Source organism: Bombina bombina, chromosome 11 (genome assembly GCF_027579735.1).
Source record: "Bombina bombina isolate aBomBom1 chromosome 11, aBomBom1.pri, whole genome shotgun sequence".
Taxonomy (NCBI): Eukaryota; Metazoa; Chordata; class Amphibia; order Anura; family Bombinatoridae; genus Bombina; species Bombina bombina.
The window spans coordinates 39081599-39100476 of NC_069509.1; the positions used below are offsets into that span (position 1 = coordinate 39081599).

The following is an 18878-nucleotide window of genomic DNA, read 5'->3' on the forward strand; positions in this document are numbered from 1 at the left end:
AACAGAATTGCCACTCAGACTTTATACCGCCCAAAAGACAAAGGAGGTCTTGGGGTCCCAAATTTGACACTCTATAGAGAAGCCACTTTCCTAACGAGAATAACTGACTGGAGCAAACAGGCCCCCGCACAAGGAATGGGTCTCAATTGAACATGAAATGTCACAATGTAGACAATTAGAAGGGCTATGTTGGCTCCCAACAAATAGAGACCAAATATACCCGGATTGACCGCTCCTTCCAAGGGAAACTTTAAAAACATGGTACAGGACTTTGAAAACACATAAAACAATTTCTTCACCTCACTCCCCACTAACGCCTCTCCTAGATAATCATACTTTCCCACTTTCACCTATAATTATAGATTCAGGAGAATTACCAATTCACAGAGCAAAACCATGTTATACCCTCCTCCAAGATAACAAATGAAAATCTCAAGCTGAAGTTACTGAGATACTAGGGGCTCAATTTAGCAACTGGTTCAAATATCTGCAGATATCTCACTATATTTCCTCTCATCCTGAAAAAACTAACATTTGTCGCCCACTTACACCTTTTGAAACTTTATGTGTGGTTACCGCACCCACGTAAGGGGATATTATCACTGACATACAAGCTTTTAATTTCAGGCTATCCCACCAACTGTTGGAGAGTTTGTAGCAACACAGGTACTTTTATACACATATTTTGGACATGTCCGACCTCAACACACTATTGGTCTAACATAAAGTCAGAGATTGAAAAAATCCTTACAATATCTTTACCAATGAGTCCCTGGACATTCTTATTTAATAAATGTCCCCAGTTAAATGTCTCCTACGCCAGGCATTATTAGGAATCATGATTAACACAGCTAAGTGCATTATTCCAGCCCACTGGAAGAACACTAACTTACCAGTTATACAACATTGGAGAGATAGGGTAGATATGACTCTCCACCTAGAAAAATACCACTATATTCAAAACAAAAAAATAGATGATTACCTGGCAATGTGTTTCATATGGGAAGAGTATATAGAACAATAACATTGAAATATTGATTAAAAAAAAATATTCATTCTACCGGGAGTACTTATTCATATACCACACACACACACAAACAGGTTAGGAGGTAACACAACTTGTTTTTGTACTATGGTATCTTCATTATTAAAGATTTATACTGTTACTAATATGTTGATATAATTTATCATACAACTTTTTGTCATGTCAAATATAGAATGAAATAAAGCTTTGTTTAGGGGGGCAAAAGTTGGCATCCCTAAACCCTAAAGATCATTTAATTGTGACCAATTGTGTGAAACATCATTTTTATTTGATTTTATGTACTTACGGAATATATATTGGTTATTGGTATAGTGTGATGTGTACAGTAAGCAAGTAGTGGGCATTTGTATGGCTGCCTCTCATTTCAAGTATGAAACAATGTTGTTCTCTACCCCCCTGAAAACACCTGCCCCATTTCCTTTTTGTCCACTTCCACACACTGAACATTTACACACTTTTGTAGTGGGTCAATACAATTACAGGGCAGCCCTTATACATTTGGATTTTTATATAACATATTGGTTGTTGCCCATAACTAGTATAGGCAGTAAAGTTTGGAGTAACCACCAGCCCCCCCCCTTTTATTTTTGTAACTAACATTTTACCTCTCACTTTCCTGTCCTCCCTTATTATCAAGGTTCCTATTCTCTCCCATATCTTCATTGTCTAAATCTTTACTCATCCTCTCTGCTATTGTTCCCCAAACGTTCTTACTATATTCTTATCACTGGTTCTGTATCTTCTCTAGCAAATTCCTCTCTTCTAGTGTTTCCTCCAATAGCTCTCCCTTCTTACAATCTATCTGCACTTTTTCTCATCCTGCAGAAGTTGTTATCTCATTGTCTATCTGACCCGGCTTTGAGAACTGAACTCACTCCTGAGAAGATTGTCTCAATCATGGAGGGGAAGGTGAGTTGTAACAATGTTGTGCTAACAATCACCCCCCTATTTATGACCATCTCCCTGTGGTCTGGAACAGTCACTTCCCTACCAAAACTTTTGTGAGACCAAACCTGGTGCCACATCTGTCACTGTCTAGTGTAGTGCTTAGACCTTTACTTGTCACTAACCATAGTTTACTCACATTACTGTTTGTGTCTCAGCGTTACTACAGGTCTGCTAGTGCCACATTGTTACTTCAGGTCACTAGCCATAGGTTGCTCACGTTACTACTTGTGTCTCAGCATTACTACAGGTCTGCTAGTGCCACATTGTTACTTCAGGTTACTAACCATAGGTTGCTCACATTACTGCTTGTGTCTCAGCGTTACTACAGGTCTGCTAGTGCCACATTGTTACTTCAAGTCACTAACCATAGGTTGCTCACATTACTGTTTGTGTCTCAGCGTTACTACAGGTCTGCTAGTGCCGCATTGTTACTTCAGGTCACTAACCATAGTTTACTCACATTACTGTTTGTGTCTCAGCGTTACTACAGGTCTGCTAGTGCCGCATTGTTACTTCAAGTCACTAACCATAGGTTGCTCACATTACTGCTTGTGTCTCAGCGTTACTACAGGTCTGCTAGTGCCGCATTGTTACTTCAGGTCACTAACCATAGGTTGCTCACATTACTGTTTGTGTCTCAGCGTTACTACAGGTCTGCTAGTGCCGCATTGTTACTTCAGGTCACTAACCATAGGTTGCTCACATTACTGCTTGTGTCTCAGCGTTACTACAGGACAGGTCTGCTAGTGCCGCACTGTTACTTCAGGTCACTTACCATAGGTTGCTCATGTTACTGCTTGTGTCTCAGCGATACTACAGGTCTGCTAGTGCCGCATTGTTACTTCAGGTTACTAACCATAGGTTGCTCACATTACTGCTTGTGTCTCAGCGATACTACAGGTCTGCTAGTGCCACATTGTTACTTCAGGTCACTAACCATAGGTTGCTCACGTTACTACTTGTGTCTCAGCATTACTACAGGTCTGCTAGTGCCGCATTGTTACTTCAGGTCACTAGCCATAGGTTGCTCACGTTACTACTTGTGTCTCAGCGTTACTACAGGACAGGTCTGCTAGTGCCACATTGTTACTTCAGGTCACTAGCCATAGGTTGCTCACGTTACTACTTGTGTCTCAGCATTACTACAGGTCTGCTAGTGCCGCATTGTTACTTCAGGTTACTAACCATAGGTTGCTCACATTACTGCTTGTGTCTCAGCGTTACTAGAGGACAGGTCTGCTAGTGCCACATTGTTACTTCAGGTCACTAACAATAGTTTACTCACATTACTGTTTGTGTCTCAGCATTACTACAGGTCTGCTAGTGCTACACTGTTACTTCAGGTCACTAACCATAGGTTGCTCACATTACTGCTTGTGTCTCAGCGTTACTACAGGACAGGTCTGCTAGTGCCGCACTGTTACTTCAGGTCACTAACCATAGGTTGCTCACATTACTGCTTGTGTCTCAGCGATACTACAGGTCTGCTAGTGCCGCATTGTTACTTCAGGTCACTAACCATAGGTTGCTCACATTACTGCTTGTGTCTCAGCGATACTACAGGTCTGCTAGTGCCACATTGTTACTTCAGGTCACTAGCCATAGGTTGCTCACATTACTGCTTGTGTCTCAGCGATACTACAGGTCTGCTAGTGCCACATTGTTACTTCAGGTTACTAACCATAGGTTGCTCACATTACTGCTTGTGTCTCAGTGTTACTACAGGACAGGTCTGCTAGTGCCACATTGTTACTTCAGGTCACTAGCCATAGGTTGATAAGAAGAAAAAATGGGGTTTATTTAGCAGCGCTAAAAAAAGCTAGGAAATGATGATACCAATCTAATTTATGTTTTATACAATCTATTTTATTTAAAAATTCTTATAACACATAAAAACAACAGCAAATGCTTTTCCTAATTAATAAAGGGACGTCTCCCTTATACAACACTTATAAAAACAGACTAGAACCATATAATCCTAGAATTTCAGGTATAAAGGAATTAATTCTATAGATAACATATGGCAAGCAACAAATTTCTAAGATAAATGGTGAATTAAATATTTAAAAGGCACAAATGTATCAATCCTAATAGCTTTACAGTTCTTCAGTAACAAATTCAGTTATAAAGTTACACAGTTACTTTCCTTGGACATATAATTGGCTCAGGTGTGCTGGATAGTTAAAAAGGCAAAAAACAGCCAATATTCTGATTTAGGTGCCAAAGCAATCGTGGTTAATGGAAATGGTTAATTTAACAGATGAATACCTTGATGTCTTTAAAGTTCAGTTTGCGTGTTTTAAAAAACGTAGTGCAAATTAGTGTAGAGGTACCTTAATCTGTCCTGGTTGCAACCGCTGATTATCTTCACTGTGAGGGATTCACAGACTGTTTGTTCCTGGTGCTTCTGATAAGTCACCTGACCTTCTCTTTGATTCAGAGGTCAGGGGTGATGATCCGTTCTGGTGATGTAGTTATCCTTTTTTTTGTTTTCCTTTCTTCTTATAGCCCAAATATTGTTTTCATCTGGGTTCCCTCAGACTTCTTAAGGTTTGAAGAAATCTTTGGTCAGTGTTTAGCAGTAACACCGTATTCCCTGAAGTTACCAAAGGTAGATTTTAACTTGCAGGGTCAGGAGAAAAGTTTAAAGTTGCAGGGTCACACAGCTTTGTGACAGTAGTAAATGAAGTTTAGTAGAGTGTAGCAGGTCCCATTCAACGCGTTTCACCCTTCTGGGCTTTTCTCCTGACCCTGCAAGTTAAAATCTACCTTTGGTAACTTCAGGGAATACGGTGTTACTGCTAAACACTGACCAAAGATTTCTTCAAACCTTAAGAAGTCTGAGGGAACCCAGATGAAAACAATATTTGGGCTATAAGAAGAAAGGAAAACAAAAAAAAGGATAACTACATCACCAGAACGGATCATCACCCCTGACCTCTGAATCAAAGAGAAGGTCAGGTGACTTATCAGAAGCACCAGGAACAAACAGTCTGTGAATCCCTCACAGTGAAGATAATCAGCGGTTGCAACCAGGACAGATTAAGGTACCTCTACACTAATTTGCACTACGTTTTTTAAAACACGCAAACTGAACTTTAAAGACATCAAGGTATTCATCTGTTAAATTAACCATTTCCATTAACCACGATTGCTTTGGCACCTAAATCAGAATATTGGCTGTTTTTTGCCTTTTTAACTATCCAGCACACCTGAGCCAATTATATGTCCAAGGAAAGTAACTGTGTAACTTTATAACTGAATTTGTTACTGAAGAACTGTAAAGCTATTAGGATTGATACATTTGTGCCTTTTAAATATTTAATTCACCATTTATCTTAGAAATTTGTTGCTTGCCATATGTTATCTATAGAATTAATTCCTTTATACCTGAAATTCTAGGATTATATGGTTCTAGTCTGTTTTTATAAGTGTTGTATAAGGGAGACGTCCCTTTATTAATTAGGAAAAGCATTTGCTGTTGTTTTTATGTGTTATAAGAATTTTTAAATAAAATAGATTGTATAAAACATAAATTAGATTGGTATCATCATTTCCTAGCTTTTTTTAGCGCTGCTAAATAAACCCCATTTTTTCTTCTTATCCACCATTTAGTTCTCTTTGAGGGAAGAACTTTTTTAGCAGCAGGAATCCACCTTTAGGCGCTCCTATCACACTACACATAACTAGCCATAGGTTGCTCACATTACTGCTTGTGTCTCAGCGTTACTACAGGACAGGTCTGCTAGTGCCGCACTGTTACTTCAGGTCACTAACCATAGGTTGCTCACATTACTGCTTGTGTCTCAGCGTTACTACAGGACAGGTCTGCTAGTGCCGCACTGTTACTTCAGGTCACTAACCATAGGTTGCTCACATTACTGCTTGTGTCTCAGCGTTACTACAGGACAGGTCTGCTAGTGCCGCACTGTTACTTCAGGTCACTAACCATAGGTTGCTCACATTACTGTTTGTGTCTCAGCGTTACTACAGGTCTGCTAGTGCCACATTGTTACTTCAGGTTACTAACCATAGGTTGCTCACATTACTGCTTGTGTCTCAGCGTTACTACAGGTCTGCTAGTGCCACATTGTTACTTCAGGTTACTAACCATAGGTTGCTCACATTACTGCTTGTGACTCAGCGTTACTACAGGTCTGCTAGTGCCGCACTGTTACTTCAGGTCACTAACCATAGGTTGCTCACATTACTGCTTGTGTCTCAGCGTTACTACAGGACAGGTCTGCTAGTGCCGCACTGTTACTTCAGGTCACTAACCATAGGTTGCTCACATTACTGTTTGTGTCTCAGCGTTACTACAGGTCTGCTAGTGCCACATTGTTACTTCAGGTTACTAACCATAGGTTGCTCACATTACTGCTTGTGTCTCAGCGTTACTACAGGTCTGCTAGTGCCACATTGTTACTTCAGGTTACTAACCATAGGTTGCTCACATTACTGCTTGTGTCTCAGCGTTACTACAGGTCTGCTAGTGCCGCATTGTTACTTCAGGTCACTAACCATAGGTTGCTCACATTACTGCTTGTGTCTCAGCGTTACTACAGGACAGGTCTGCTAGTGCCGCACTGTTACTTCAGGTCACTAACCATAGTTTACTCACATTACTGTTTGTGTCTCAGCGTTACTACAGGTCTGCTAGTGCCACATTGTTACTTCAGGTTACTAACCATAGGTTGCTCACATTACTGCTTGTGTCTCAGCGATACTACAGGTCTGCTAGTGCCACATTGTTACTTTAGGTCACTAACCATAGGTTGCTCACATTACTGCTTGTGTCTCAGTGACACTACAGATCTGCTAGTGCCACATTGTTACTTCAGGTTACTAACCATAGGTTGCTCACATTACTGCTTGTGTCTCAGCGATACTACAGGTCTGCTAGTGCCACATTGTTACTTCAGGTCACTAACCATAGGTTGCTCACATTACTGCTTGTGTCTCAGCGATACTACAGGTCTGCTAGTGCCACATTGTTACTTCAGGTCACTAACCATAGGTTGCTCACATTACTGCTTGTGTCTCAGCGTTACTACAGGTCTGCTAGTGCCACATTGTTACTTGAGGTCACTAACCATAGTTTACTCACATTACTGTTTGTGTCTCAGTGACACTACAGGTCTGCTAGTGCCGCATTGTTACTTCAGGTCACAAACCATAGTTTACTCACATTACTGCTTGTGTCTCAGCGTTACTACAGGTCTACTAGTGCCGCACTGTTACTTCAGGTCACTAACCATAGTTTACTCACATTACTGCTTGTGTTTCAGCGTTACTACAGGTCTACTAGTGCCGCACTGTTACTTCAGGTCACTAACCATAGTTTACTCACATTACTGCTTGTGTCTCAGCGTTACTACAGGTCTGCTAGTGCCGCATTGTTACTTCAGGTCACTAACCATAGTTTACTCACATTACTGCTTGTGTCTCAGCGTTACTACAGGTCTGCTAGTGCCACATTGTTACTTCAGGTCGCTAACCATAGTTTACTCACATTACTGCTTGTGTCTCAGCGTTACTACAGGACAGGTCTGCTAGTGCCACATTGTTACTTCAGGTCACTAACCATAGGTTGATCACATTACTGCTTGTGTCTCAGCGTTACTACAGGTCTGCTAGTGCCACATTGTTACTTCAGGTCGCTAACCATAGGTTGATCACATTACTGCTTGTGTCTCAGCGTTACTACAGGTCTGCTAGTGCCGCAGTGTTACTTCAGGTCACTAAGCATAGGTTACTCACATTACTGCTTGTGTATCAGCGATACTACAGGTCTGCTAGTGCTGCATTGTTACTTCAGGTCACTAACCATAGGTTGCTCACATTACTGCTTGTGTCTCAGCGTTACTACAGGTCTGCTAGTGCCACATTGTTACTTCAGGTCGCTAACCATAGGTTGATCACATTACTGCTTGTGTCTCAGCGTTACTACAGGTCTGCTAGTGCCACATTGTTACTTCAGGTCACTAACCATAGTTTACTCACATTACTGTTTGTGTCTCAGCGTTACTACAGGTCTGCTAGTGCCACATTGTTACTTCAGGTCGCTAACCATAGGTTGCTCACATTACTGCTTGTGTCTCAGTGACACTACAGGTCTGCTAGTGCCACATTGTTACTTCAGGTCGCTAACCATAGGTTGATCACATTACTGCTTGTGTCTCAGCGTTACTACAGGTCTGCTAGTGCCACATTGTTACTTCAGGTCACTAACCATAGTTTACTCACATTACTGTTTGTGTCTCAGCGTTACTACAGGTCTGCTAGTGCCACATTGTTACTTCAGGTCACTAACCATAGTTTACTCACATTACTGTTTGTGTCTCAGCGTTACTACAGGTCTGCTAGTGCCACATTGTTACTTCAGGTCGCTAACCATAGGTTGATCACATTCCTGCTTGTGTCTCAGCGTTACTACAGGTCTGCTAGTGCCACATTGTTACTTCAGGTCACTAACCACAGGTTGCTCACATTACTGCTTGTGTCTCAGCGTTACTACAGGTCTGCTAGTGCCACATTGTTACTTCAGGTCACTAACCATAGGTTGCTCACATTACTGCTTGTGTCTCAGCGTTACTACAGGTCTGCTAGTGCCACATTGTTACTTCAGGTCACTAACCATAGGTTGCTCACATTACTGCTTGTGTCTCAGCGTTACTACAGGTCTGCTAGTGCCACATTGTTACTTCAGGTCACTAACCATAGGTTGCTCACATTACTGCTTGTGTCTCAGCGATACTACAGGTCTGCTAGTGCCACATTGTTACTTCAGGTCACTAACCATAGTTTACTCACATTACTGCTTGTGTCTCAGCGATACTACAGGTCTGCTAGTGCTACACTGTTACTTTAGGTCACTAACCATAGTTTACTCACATTACTGCTTGTGTCTCAGCGATACTACAGGACAGGTCTGCTAGTGTTGCACTGTTACTTCAGGTCACTAACCATAGGTTGCTCACATTACTGCTTGTGTCTCAGCGATACTACAGGACAGGTCTGCTAGTGCCGCATTGTTACTTCAGGTCACTAACCATAGGTTGCTCACATTACTGCTTGTGTCTCAGCGATACCACAGGTCTGCTAGTGCCACATTGTTACTTCAGGTCACTAACCATAGGTTACTCACATTACTGCTTGTGTCTCAGCATTACTACAGGACAGGTCTGCTAGTGCCACATTGTTACTTCAGGTCACTAACCATAGGTTGCTCACATTACTGCTTGTGTCTCAGCGATACTACAGGTCTGCTAGTGCCGCACTGTTACTTCAGGTCACTAACCATAGGTTACTCACATTACTGCTTGTGTCTCAGCGATACTACAGGTCTGCTAGTGCCGCACTGTTACTTCAGGTCACTAACCATAGGTTGCTCACATTACTGCTTGTGTCTCAGTGACACTACAGGTCTGCTAGTGCCACATTGTTACTTCAGGTCACTAACCATAGGTTGCTCACATTACTGCTTGTGTCTCAGCGATACTACAGGTCTGCTAGTGCCGCACTGTTACTTCAGGTCACTAACCATAGGTTGCTCACATTACTGCTTGTGTCTCAGTGACACTACAGGTCTGCTAGTGCCACATTGTTACTTCAGGTCACTAACCATAGGTTGCTCACATTACTGCTTGTGTCTCAGCGATACTACAGGTCTGCTAGTGCCGCATTGTTACTTCAGGTCACTAACCATAGGTTACTCACATTACTGCTTGTGTCTCAGCGATACTACAGGACAGGTCTGCTAGTGTTGCACTGTTACTTCAGGTCACTAGCCATAGGTTGCTCACATTACTGCTTGTGTCTCAGCGATACTACAGGACAGGTCTGCTAGTGTTGCACTGTTACTTCAGGTCACTAACCATAGGTTGCTCACATTACTGCTTGTGTCTCAGCGATACTACAGGACAGGTCTGCTAGTGTTGCACTGTTACTTCAGGTCACTAACCATAGGTTGCTCACATTACTGCTTGTGTCTCAGCGATACTACAGGACAGGTCTGCTAGTGTTGCACTGTTACTTCAGGTCACTAACCATAGGTTACTCACATTACTGCTTGTGTCTCAGCGTTACTACAGGACAGGTCTGCTAGTGTTGCACTGTTACTTCAGGTCACTAACCATAGGTTACTCACATTACTGCTTGTGTCTCAGCGTTACTACAGGTCTGCTAGTGTTGCACTGTTACTTCAGGTCACTAACCATAGGTTACTCACATTACTGCTTGTGTCTCAGCGTTACTACAGGTCTGCTAGTGTTGCACTGTTACTTCAGGTCACTAACCATAGGTTGCTCACATTACTGCTTGTGTCTCAGCGATACTACAGGTCTGCTAGTGCCACATTGTTACTTCACGTCACTAACCATAGGTTGCTCACATTACTGCTTGTGTCTCAGCGATACTACAGGTCTGCTAGTGCCGCACTGTTACTTCAGGTCACTAACCATAGGTTACTCACATTACTGCTTGTGTCTCAGCGATACTACAGGACAGGTCTGCTAGTGTTGCACTGTTACTTCAGGTCACTAACCATAGGTTGCTCACATTACTGCTTGTGTCTCAGCGTTACTACAGGTCTGCTAGTGCCACATTGTTACTTCAGGTCACTAACCATAGGTTACTCACATTACTGCTTGTGTCTCAGCGATACTACAGGACAGGTCTGCTAGTGCCGCACTGTTACTTCAGGTCACTAACCATAGTTTACTCACGTTACTACTTGTGTCTCAGCATTACTTCAGGTCTACTATTGTCATAGTATTTCCTGTACCTCAGTGAATACAACCTCAGAAGTTACAGAGCTGGAAGAACACATTTAGGGTGCACTCACATGGTTCATGGTGTGTATAAGCACATTATATAGACCACATGACTGATGAAATCAACTAAATTCCTTATTCAATGAAGCTTGAAAGATAGATTAAAAAGGAACACATAGGATAGTACTGTTGTAATTAAAAAATAAATTGCAATGTTACGTGTAGGTGTGTGTCTAAAACCAATTTGTCTATTAAAACTGACATATGCGCTCAACGCGTTTCGCTCAGTACTCAGCCTTCCTCAGTAACCAGTGCAGTGGAAGTTATGGAGCTTCCTGTGTCTCAGTTTGATCACACTTCTGAAGTTTGATTTTTGTTGTTCCTTGTTGGCAGGAATCCGCCTTTTATTTTCTATCAGAGCAGCAGAACCAGCACTTGCAGAACTCTGTGCGGAGACTAAGCCGTGTTGGAAAGGTTAGAGATTAATCTATATGACAGGTTGTATGGTTTTAGCATGTATAAATACACTTTATGCATTATAGTGTCTTTTTTTAACAATTCTTTATATTTCAGAGACAGCACAGTACAGATATATGTAGTAATTTATAACATGTTTTTTATGTATATGCAGATTTATATGTCCATTAGCGAAAACTTGATAATGCAATACTTCCCCATCAAATGCTAAAAAATATTGAAATTGTGAAATTAACTCCCCAATCAAATTATCTGGTGTGGGGGTGTACAACACCAATATTTGGGACAAGAGTTTCTTCAGAAACTCTTAACTTTCATGTCTTATGTTTGTATATTTGTAAAGGGCTTTGAGTCTCACAGGGAGAAAAGTGCTATAAAAATCACAAATTATTATTATTATATATGAGTTCCCACAATCCTCGGCTTTCAAGTGCCTTCACTGGGAATGTCTTCATTTATATTTTTAAACCTTAACATCTAACAATTACTGCATGTTTTTTAATTAAAAAAAGCAAGAAAAGAAAACTGATCAGACAACATTTTGCATTGCAAATTTAATTACGTAATGTGCCCTTAATAACTGAAACTAAATAAATAAAAACCAACAAATTTAGTTCAAAATGTTTATATTTCCAGTCACTGAAGGTGCCCACAAAACTTCCCAATTTGAAAAAAAAATTGTATACGCAATTCAATGTAATATGGACCTGAAAAACAGGGTTTATTATTTTATAGTCTAATATATATATAGGTCTAGGAATTATTGTGTGACTACACATTGGTCTAGGGGTAGAGTCAAAGGCCTAGATTTGGAGTTTGGCGGTAGAAGGGCTGTTAACGCTCCGCGGGCTTTTTTCTGGCCGCACCATAAATTTAACTCTGGTATCGAGAGTTCAAACAAATGCTGCGTTAGGCTCCAAAAAAGGAGCGTAGAGCATTTTTACCGCAAATGCAACTCTCGATACCAGAGTTGCTTACGGACGCGGCCAGCCTCAAAAACGTGCTCGTGCACGATTCCCCCATAGGAAACAATGGGGCTGTTTGAGCTGAAAAAAAACCTAACACCTGCAAAAAAGCAGCGTTCAGCTCCTAACGCAGCCCCATTGTTTCCTATGGGGAAACACTTCCTACGTCTGCACCTAACACTCTAACATGTACCCCGAGTCTAAACACCCCTAACCTTACACTTATTAACCTCTAATCTGTCGCCCCCGCTATCGCTGACCCCTGCATATTTTTTTTAACCCCTAATCTGCCGCTCCGTAAACCGCCGCAACCTACGTTATCCCTATGTACCCCTAATCTGCTGCCCTAAGATCGCCGACCCCTATATTATATTTATTAACCCCTAATCTGCCCCCCTCAACGTCACCGACACCTGCCTACACTTATTAACCCCTAATCTGCCGAGCGGACCTGAGCGCTACTAATAATAAAGTTATTAACCCCTAATCCGCCTCACTAACCCTATCATAAATAGTATTAACCCCTAATCTGCCCTCCCTAACATCGCCGACACCTACCTTCAATTATTAACCCCTAATCTGCCGAGCGGACCTCACCGCTATTCTAATAAATGTATTAACCCCTAAAGCTAAGTCTAACCCTAACACTAACACCCCCCTAACTTAAATATAATTTACATCTAACGAAATAAATTAACTCTTATTAAATAACTTATTCCTATTTAAAGCTAAATACTTACCTGTAAAATAAATCCTAATATAGCTACAATATAAATTATAATTATATTATAGCTATTTTAGGATTAATATTTATTTTACAGGCAACTTTGTAATTATTTTAACCAGGTACAATAGCTATTAAATAGTTAAGAACTATTTAATAGTTACCTAGTTAAAATAATAACAAATTTACCTGTAAAATAAATCCTAACCTAAGATATAATTAAACCTAACACTACCCTATCAATAAATTAATTAAATAAACTACCTACAATTAACCTAACACTACACTATCAATAAATTAATTAAACACAATTCCTACAAATAAATACAATTAAATAAACTAGCTAAAGTACAAAAAATAAAAAAGAACTAAGTTACAAAAAATAAAAAAATATTTACAAACATAAGAAAAATATTACAACAATTTTAAACTAATTACACCTACTCTAAGCCCCCTAATAAAATAACAAAGCCCCCCAAAATAAAAAATTCCCTACCCTATTCTAAATTAAAAAAGTTAAAAGCTCTTTTACCTTACCAGCCCTGAACAGGGCCCTTTGCGGGGCATGCCCCAAGAATTTCAGCTCTTTTGCCTGTAAAAAAACATACAATACCCCCCCCCCCCAACATTACAACCCACCACCCACATACCCCTAATCTAACACAAACCCCCCTTAAATAAACCTAACACTAAGCCCCTGAAGATCTTCCTACCTTGTCTTCACCATCCAGGTTCACCGATCCGTCCTGAAGAGCTCCTCCGATGTCCTGATCCAAGCCTAAGCGGGGGGCTGAAGAGGTCCATGATCCGGTCAAAGTCTTCATCCAAGCGGGGCAGAAGAGGATCTTCCATCCGATTGAAGTCATCATCCAGGCGGCATCTTCTATGGTCTTCCATCCGGAGCGAAGCGGCAGGATCCTGAAGACCTCCAGCGCGGAACATCCATCCGGCCCGACGACTGAACGACGAATGACTGTTCCTTTAAGGGACGTCATCCAAGATGGCGTCCCTCGAATTCCGATTGGCTGATAGGATTCTATCAGCCAATCGGAATTAAGGTAGGAATTTTCTGATTGGCTGATGGAATCAGCCAATCAGAATCAAGTTCAATCCGATTGGCTGATCCAATCAGCCAATCAGATTGAGCTCGCATTCTATTGGCTGTTCCGATCAGCCAATAGAATGCGAGCTCAATCTGTTTGGCTGATTGGATCAGCCAATCGGATTGAACTTGATTCTGATTGGCTGATTCCATCAGCCAATCAGAAAATTCCTACCTTAATTCCGATTGGCTGATAGAATCCTATCAGCCAATCGGAATTCGAGGGACGCCATCTTGGATGACGTCCCTTAAAGGAACAGTCATTCGTCGTTCAGTCGTCGGGCCGGATGGATGTTCCGCGCTGGAGGTCTTCAGGATCCTGCCGCTTCGCTCCGGATGGAAGACCATAGAAGATGCCGCCTGGATGATGACTTCAATCGGATGGAAGATCCTCTTCTGCCCCGCTTGGATGAAGACTTTGACCGGATCATGGACCTCTTCAGCCCCCCGCTTGGGCTTGGATCAGGACATCGGAGGAGCTCTTCAGGACGGATCGGTGAACCTGGATGGTGAAGACAAGGTAGGAAGATCTTCAGGGGCTTAGTGTTAGGTTTATTTAAGGGGGGTTTGTGTTAGATTAGGGGTATGTGGGTGGTGGGTTGTAATGTTGGGGGGGGTATTGTATGTTTTTTTTTACAGGCTAAAGAGCTGAAATTCTTGGGGCATGCCCCGCAAAGGGCCCTGTTCAGGGCTGGTAAGGTAAAAGAGCTTTTAACTTTTTTAATTTAGAATAGGGTAGGGAATTTTTTATTTTGGGGGGCTTTGTTATTTTATTAGGGGGCTTAGAGTAGGTGTAATTAGTTTAAAATTGTTGTAATATTTTTCTTATGTTTGTAAATATTTTTTTATTTTTTGTAACTTAGTTCTTTTTTATTTTTTGTACTTTAGTTAGTTTATTTAATTGTATTTATTTGTAGGAATTGTGTTTAATTAATTTATTGATAGGGTAGTGTTAGGTTTAATTATATCTTAGGTTAGGATTTATTTTACAGGTAAATTTGTAATTATTTTAACTAGGTAACTATTAAATAGTTCTTAACTATTTAATAGCTATTGTACCTGGTTAAAATAATTACAAAGTTGCCTGTAAAATAAATATTAATCCTAAAATAGCTACAATATAATTATAATTTATATTGTAGCTATATTAGGATTTATTTTACAGGTAAGTATTTAGCTTTAAATAGGAATAATTTATTTAATAAGAGTTAATTTATTTCGTTAGATTTAAATTATATTTAACTTAGGGGGGTGTTAGTGTTAGGGTTAGACTTAGCTTTAGGGGTTAATACATTTATTATAGTAGCGATGAGCTCCGGTCGGCAGATTAGGGGTTAATAATTGAAGGTAGGTGTCGGCGATGTTAGGGAGGGCAGATTAGGGGTTAATACTATTTATGATAGGGTTAGTGAGGCGGATTAGGGGTTAATAACTTTATTATAGTAGCGCTCAGGTCCGCTCGGCAGATTAGGGGTTAATAAGTGTAGGCAGGTGTCGGCGACGTTGAGGGGGGCAGATTAGGGGTTAATAAATATAATATAGGGGTCGGCGGTGTTAGGGGCAGCAGATTAGGGGTACATAAGGATAACGTAGGTGGCGGCGCTTTGCGGTCGGAAGATTAGGGGTTAATTATTGTAAGTAGCTGGCGGCGACGTTGTGGGGGGCAGGTTAGGGGTTAATAAATGTAATACAGGGGTCGGCGGTGTTAGGGGCAGCAGATTAGGGGTACATAAGTATAACGTAGGTGGCGGTCGGCAGATTAGGGGTTAAAAAATTTAAATCGAGTGGCGGCGATGTGGGGGGACCTCGGTTTAGGGGTACATAGGTAGTTTATGGGTGTTAGTGTACTTTAGGGTACAGTAGTTAAGAGCTTTATAAACCGGCGTTAGCCCAGAAAGCTCTTAACTCCTGCTATTTTCAGGCGGCTGGAGTTTTGTCGTTAGAGCTCTAACGCTCACTTCAGAAACAACTCTAAATACCAGCGTTAGAAAGATCCCATTGAAAAGATAGGATACGCAATTGACGTAAGGGGATCTGCGGTATGGAAAAGTCGCGGCTGAAAAGTGAGCGTTAGACCCTTTAATCACTGACTCCAAATACCAGCGGGCAGCCAAAACCAGTGTTAGGAGCCTCTAACGCTGGTTTTCACGGCTACCGCCGAACTCTAAATCTAGGCCAAAGTGTCCAGAGATGTGGGAAATATTAAGGGGGTTCTCAATTTCACAGAGACCTTTAAAAAGGGACACTGAACCCAAATCTTTTCTTTCGTGATTCAGATAGAGAAGCAATTTTAAGCAACTTTCTAATTTACTCCTATTATAATTTTGTCTTTGTTCTCTTGCTATCTTTATTTGAAAAAGAAGGCATCTAAGCTAAGGAGCCAGCGAATTTTTGGTTCAGAACTATGGACAACACTTTTTTATTGGTGCTGTCCAATCAGCAAGGACAACCCAGGTTGTTCACCAAAAATGGGCCGGCATCTAAACTTACATTCTTGCTTTTCAAATAAACATACCAAGAGAATGAAGAAAATTTGAAAATAGGAGTAAATTAGAAGGTTGCTTAAAATTGCATGCTCTATCTGAATCACGAAAGAAAAAAATTGGGTTCAGTGTCCCTTTAAAGATAATCTAAACTGGGTTCATAACACAGACAGTTGGGAATTTTGTTTAAAGAGATGAAACCCCCATTTTGTATTTTTCATTTTTTTAGTGATTCAGACAGAGCATACAATTTAAAAAAAAGTTTCCAATTTACTTATATTATCAAATTTGCTTCATCTCCTTGGTATTCTTTGTTGAATAGATACCTAGGTAGGTTTCTGGAGAACTAAATGGACGGAAATACTGCTGCCATCTAGTGCTCTTGCAAATGGTTACCATAGTAATACTGCTGCCATCTAGTGCTCTTGCAAATGGTTACCATAGTAATACTGCTGCCATCTAGTGCTCTTGCAAATGGTTACCATAGTAATACTGCTGCCATCTAGTGCTCTTGCAAATGGTTACCATAGTAATACTGCTGCCATCTAGTGCTCTTGCAAATGGTTACCATAGTAATACTGCTGCCATCTAGTGCTCTTGCAAATGGTTACCATAGTAATACTGCTGCCATCTAGTGCTCTTGCAAATGGTTACCATAGTAATACTGCTGCCATCTAGTGCTCTTGCAAATGGTTACCATAGTAATACTGCTGCCATCTAGTGCTCTTGCAAATGGTTACCATAGTAATACTGCTGCCATCTAGTGCTCTTGCAAATGGTTACCATAGTAATACTGCTGCCATCTAGTGCTCTTGCAAATGGTTACCATAGTAATACTGCTGCCATCTAGTGCTCTTGCAAATGGTTACCATAGTAATACTGCTGCCATCTAGTGCTCTTGCAAATGGTTACCATAGTAATACTGCTGCCATCTAGTGCTCTTGCAAATGGTTACCATAGTAATACTGCTGCCATCTAGTGCTCTTGCAAATGGTTACCATAGTAATACTGCTGCCATCTAGTGCTCTTGCAAATGGTTACCATAGTAATACTGCTGCCATCTAGTGCTCTTGCAAATGGTTACCATAGTAATACTGCTGCCATCTAGTGCTCTTGCAAATGGTTACCATAGTAATACTGCTGCCATCTAGTGCTCTTGCAAATGGTTACCATAGTAATACTGCTGCCATCTAGTGCTCTTGCAAATGGTTACCATAGTAATACTGCTGCCATCTAGTGCTCTTGCAAATGGTTACCATAGTAATACTGCTGCCATCTAGTGCTCTTGCAAATGGTTACCATAGTAATACTGCTGCCATCTAGTGCTCTTGCAAATGGTTACCATAGTAATACTGCTGCCATCTAGTGCTCTTGCAAATGGTTACCATAGTAATACTGCTGCCATCTAGTGCTCTTGCAAATGGTTACCATAGTAATACTGCTGCCATCTAGTGCTCTTGCAAATGGTTACCATAGTAATACTGCTGCCATCTAGTGCTCTTGCAAATGGTTACCATAGTAATACTGCTGCCATCTAGTGCTCTTGCAAATGGTTACCATAGTAATACTGCTGCCATCTAGTGCTCTTGCAAATGGTTACCATAGTAATACTGCTGCCATCTAGTGCTCTTGCAAATGGTTACCATAGTAATACTGCTGCCATATAGGTCTCCAGACACGTGAACGCACACCCGAGCTTTCATCTCTGATTTTCAACAAAAGATATTAAGAGAATGAAGAAATGTTGAATGTTGTTTAAAATTGCATGCTCTGAATCATGAAACAACAATTTTGGGCTTCATGTCCCCTTATGTGGTAGTTTGTTATTATTATCCTTTATTTGTATAATGCCACAACATTCTGTAGCGCTGGCTACGAAATTGTTATATTCGGGTATATGCTATATATAATTAGTGAATTTATGCAAATGTGCAGATACTTTGGTGTTATCGGCAAACATGTCCCTGTATTCCAGCATGCAAAATCTTGCCGCGTCCGTGTTTTGGTGGATGCAGAGTACACATGTATGAACCCCGCTCTCAGCCTGGTTACTATGGCAATGATGGCCCAGTGCAACCAATCAGATCCCTGGATTTGGAATACTTACCAGTGTTATCTTAAGGTAGGTCCCATACTACATGTATGACTCTGTATTTATAGATGTATATTATATTTGTATGTAGCAGAAAGCTGGTGGGGGACACTATAATTTAGGGTGGGTGGGAAAAAAAGCATGAAAATAAATTAAAAAACCCATGAAGTAATTTGGTGGACAAAGAATAAATAAAATTGAGATAGTATTCACAGAGAATAAATAGTGTTATATGTTGTATCTACTAGAGGACATCATGATGGAAGTT

The 18878-nt window shown here is 40.8% G+C and overlaps 1 protein-coding gene across 1 annotated transcript in view; it reads left to right on the forward strand.

Moving 5' to 3' along the window:
* The window catches only part of PRODH2 (proline dehydrogenase 2), a 50035-nt gene that overhangs the window by 10434 nt on the left and 20723 nt on the right, over nucleotides 1-18878 (forward strand). Inside the window, exons 4-6 of the mRNA XM_053695122.1 lie at nucleotides 1871-1954; nucleotides 11161-11241; nucleotides 18494-18640. Of these exons, the coding sequence (XP_053551097.1) occupies nucleotides 1871-1954; nucleotides 11161-11241; nucleotides 18494-18640 (312 nt within the window). The remainder of the gene's footprint in view (nucleotides 1-1870; nucleotides 1955-11160; nucleotides 11242-18493; nucleotides 18641-18878) is intronic.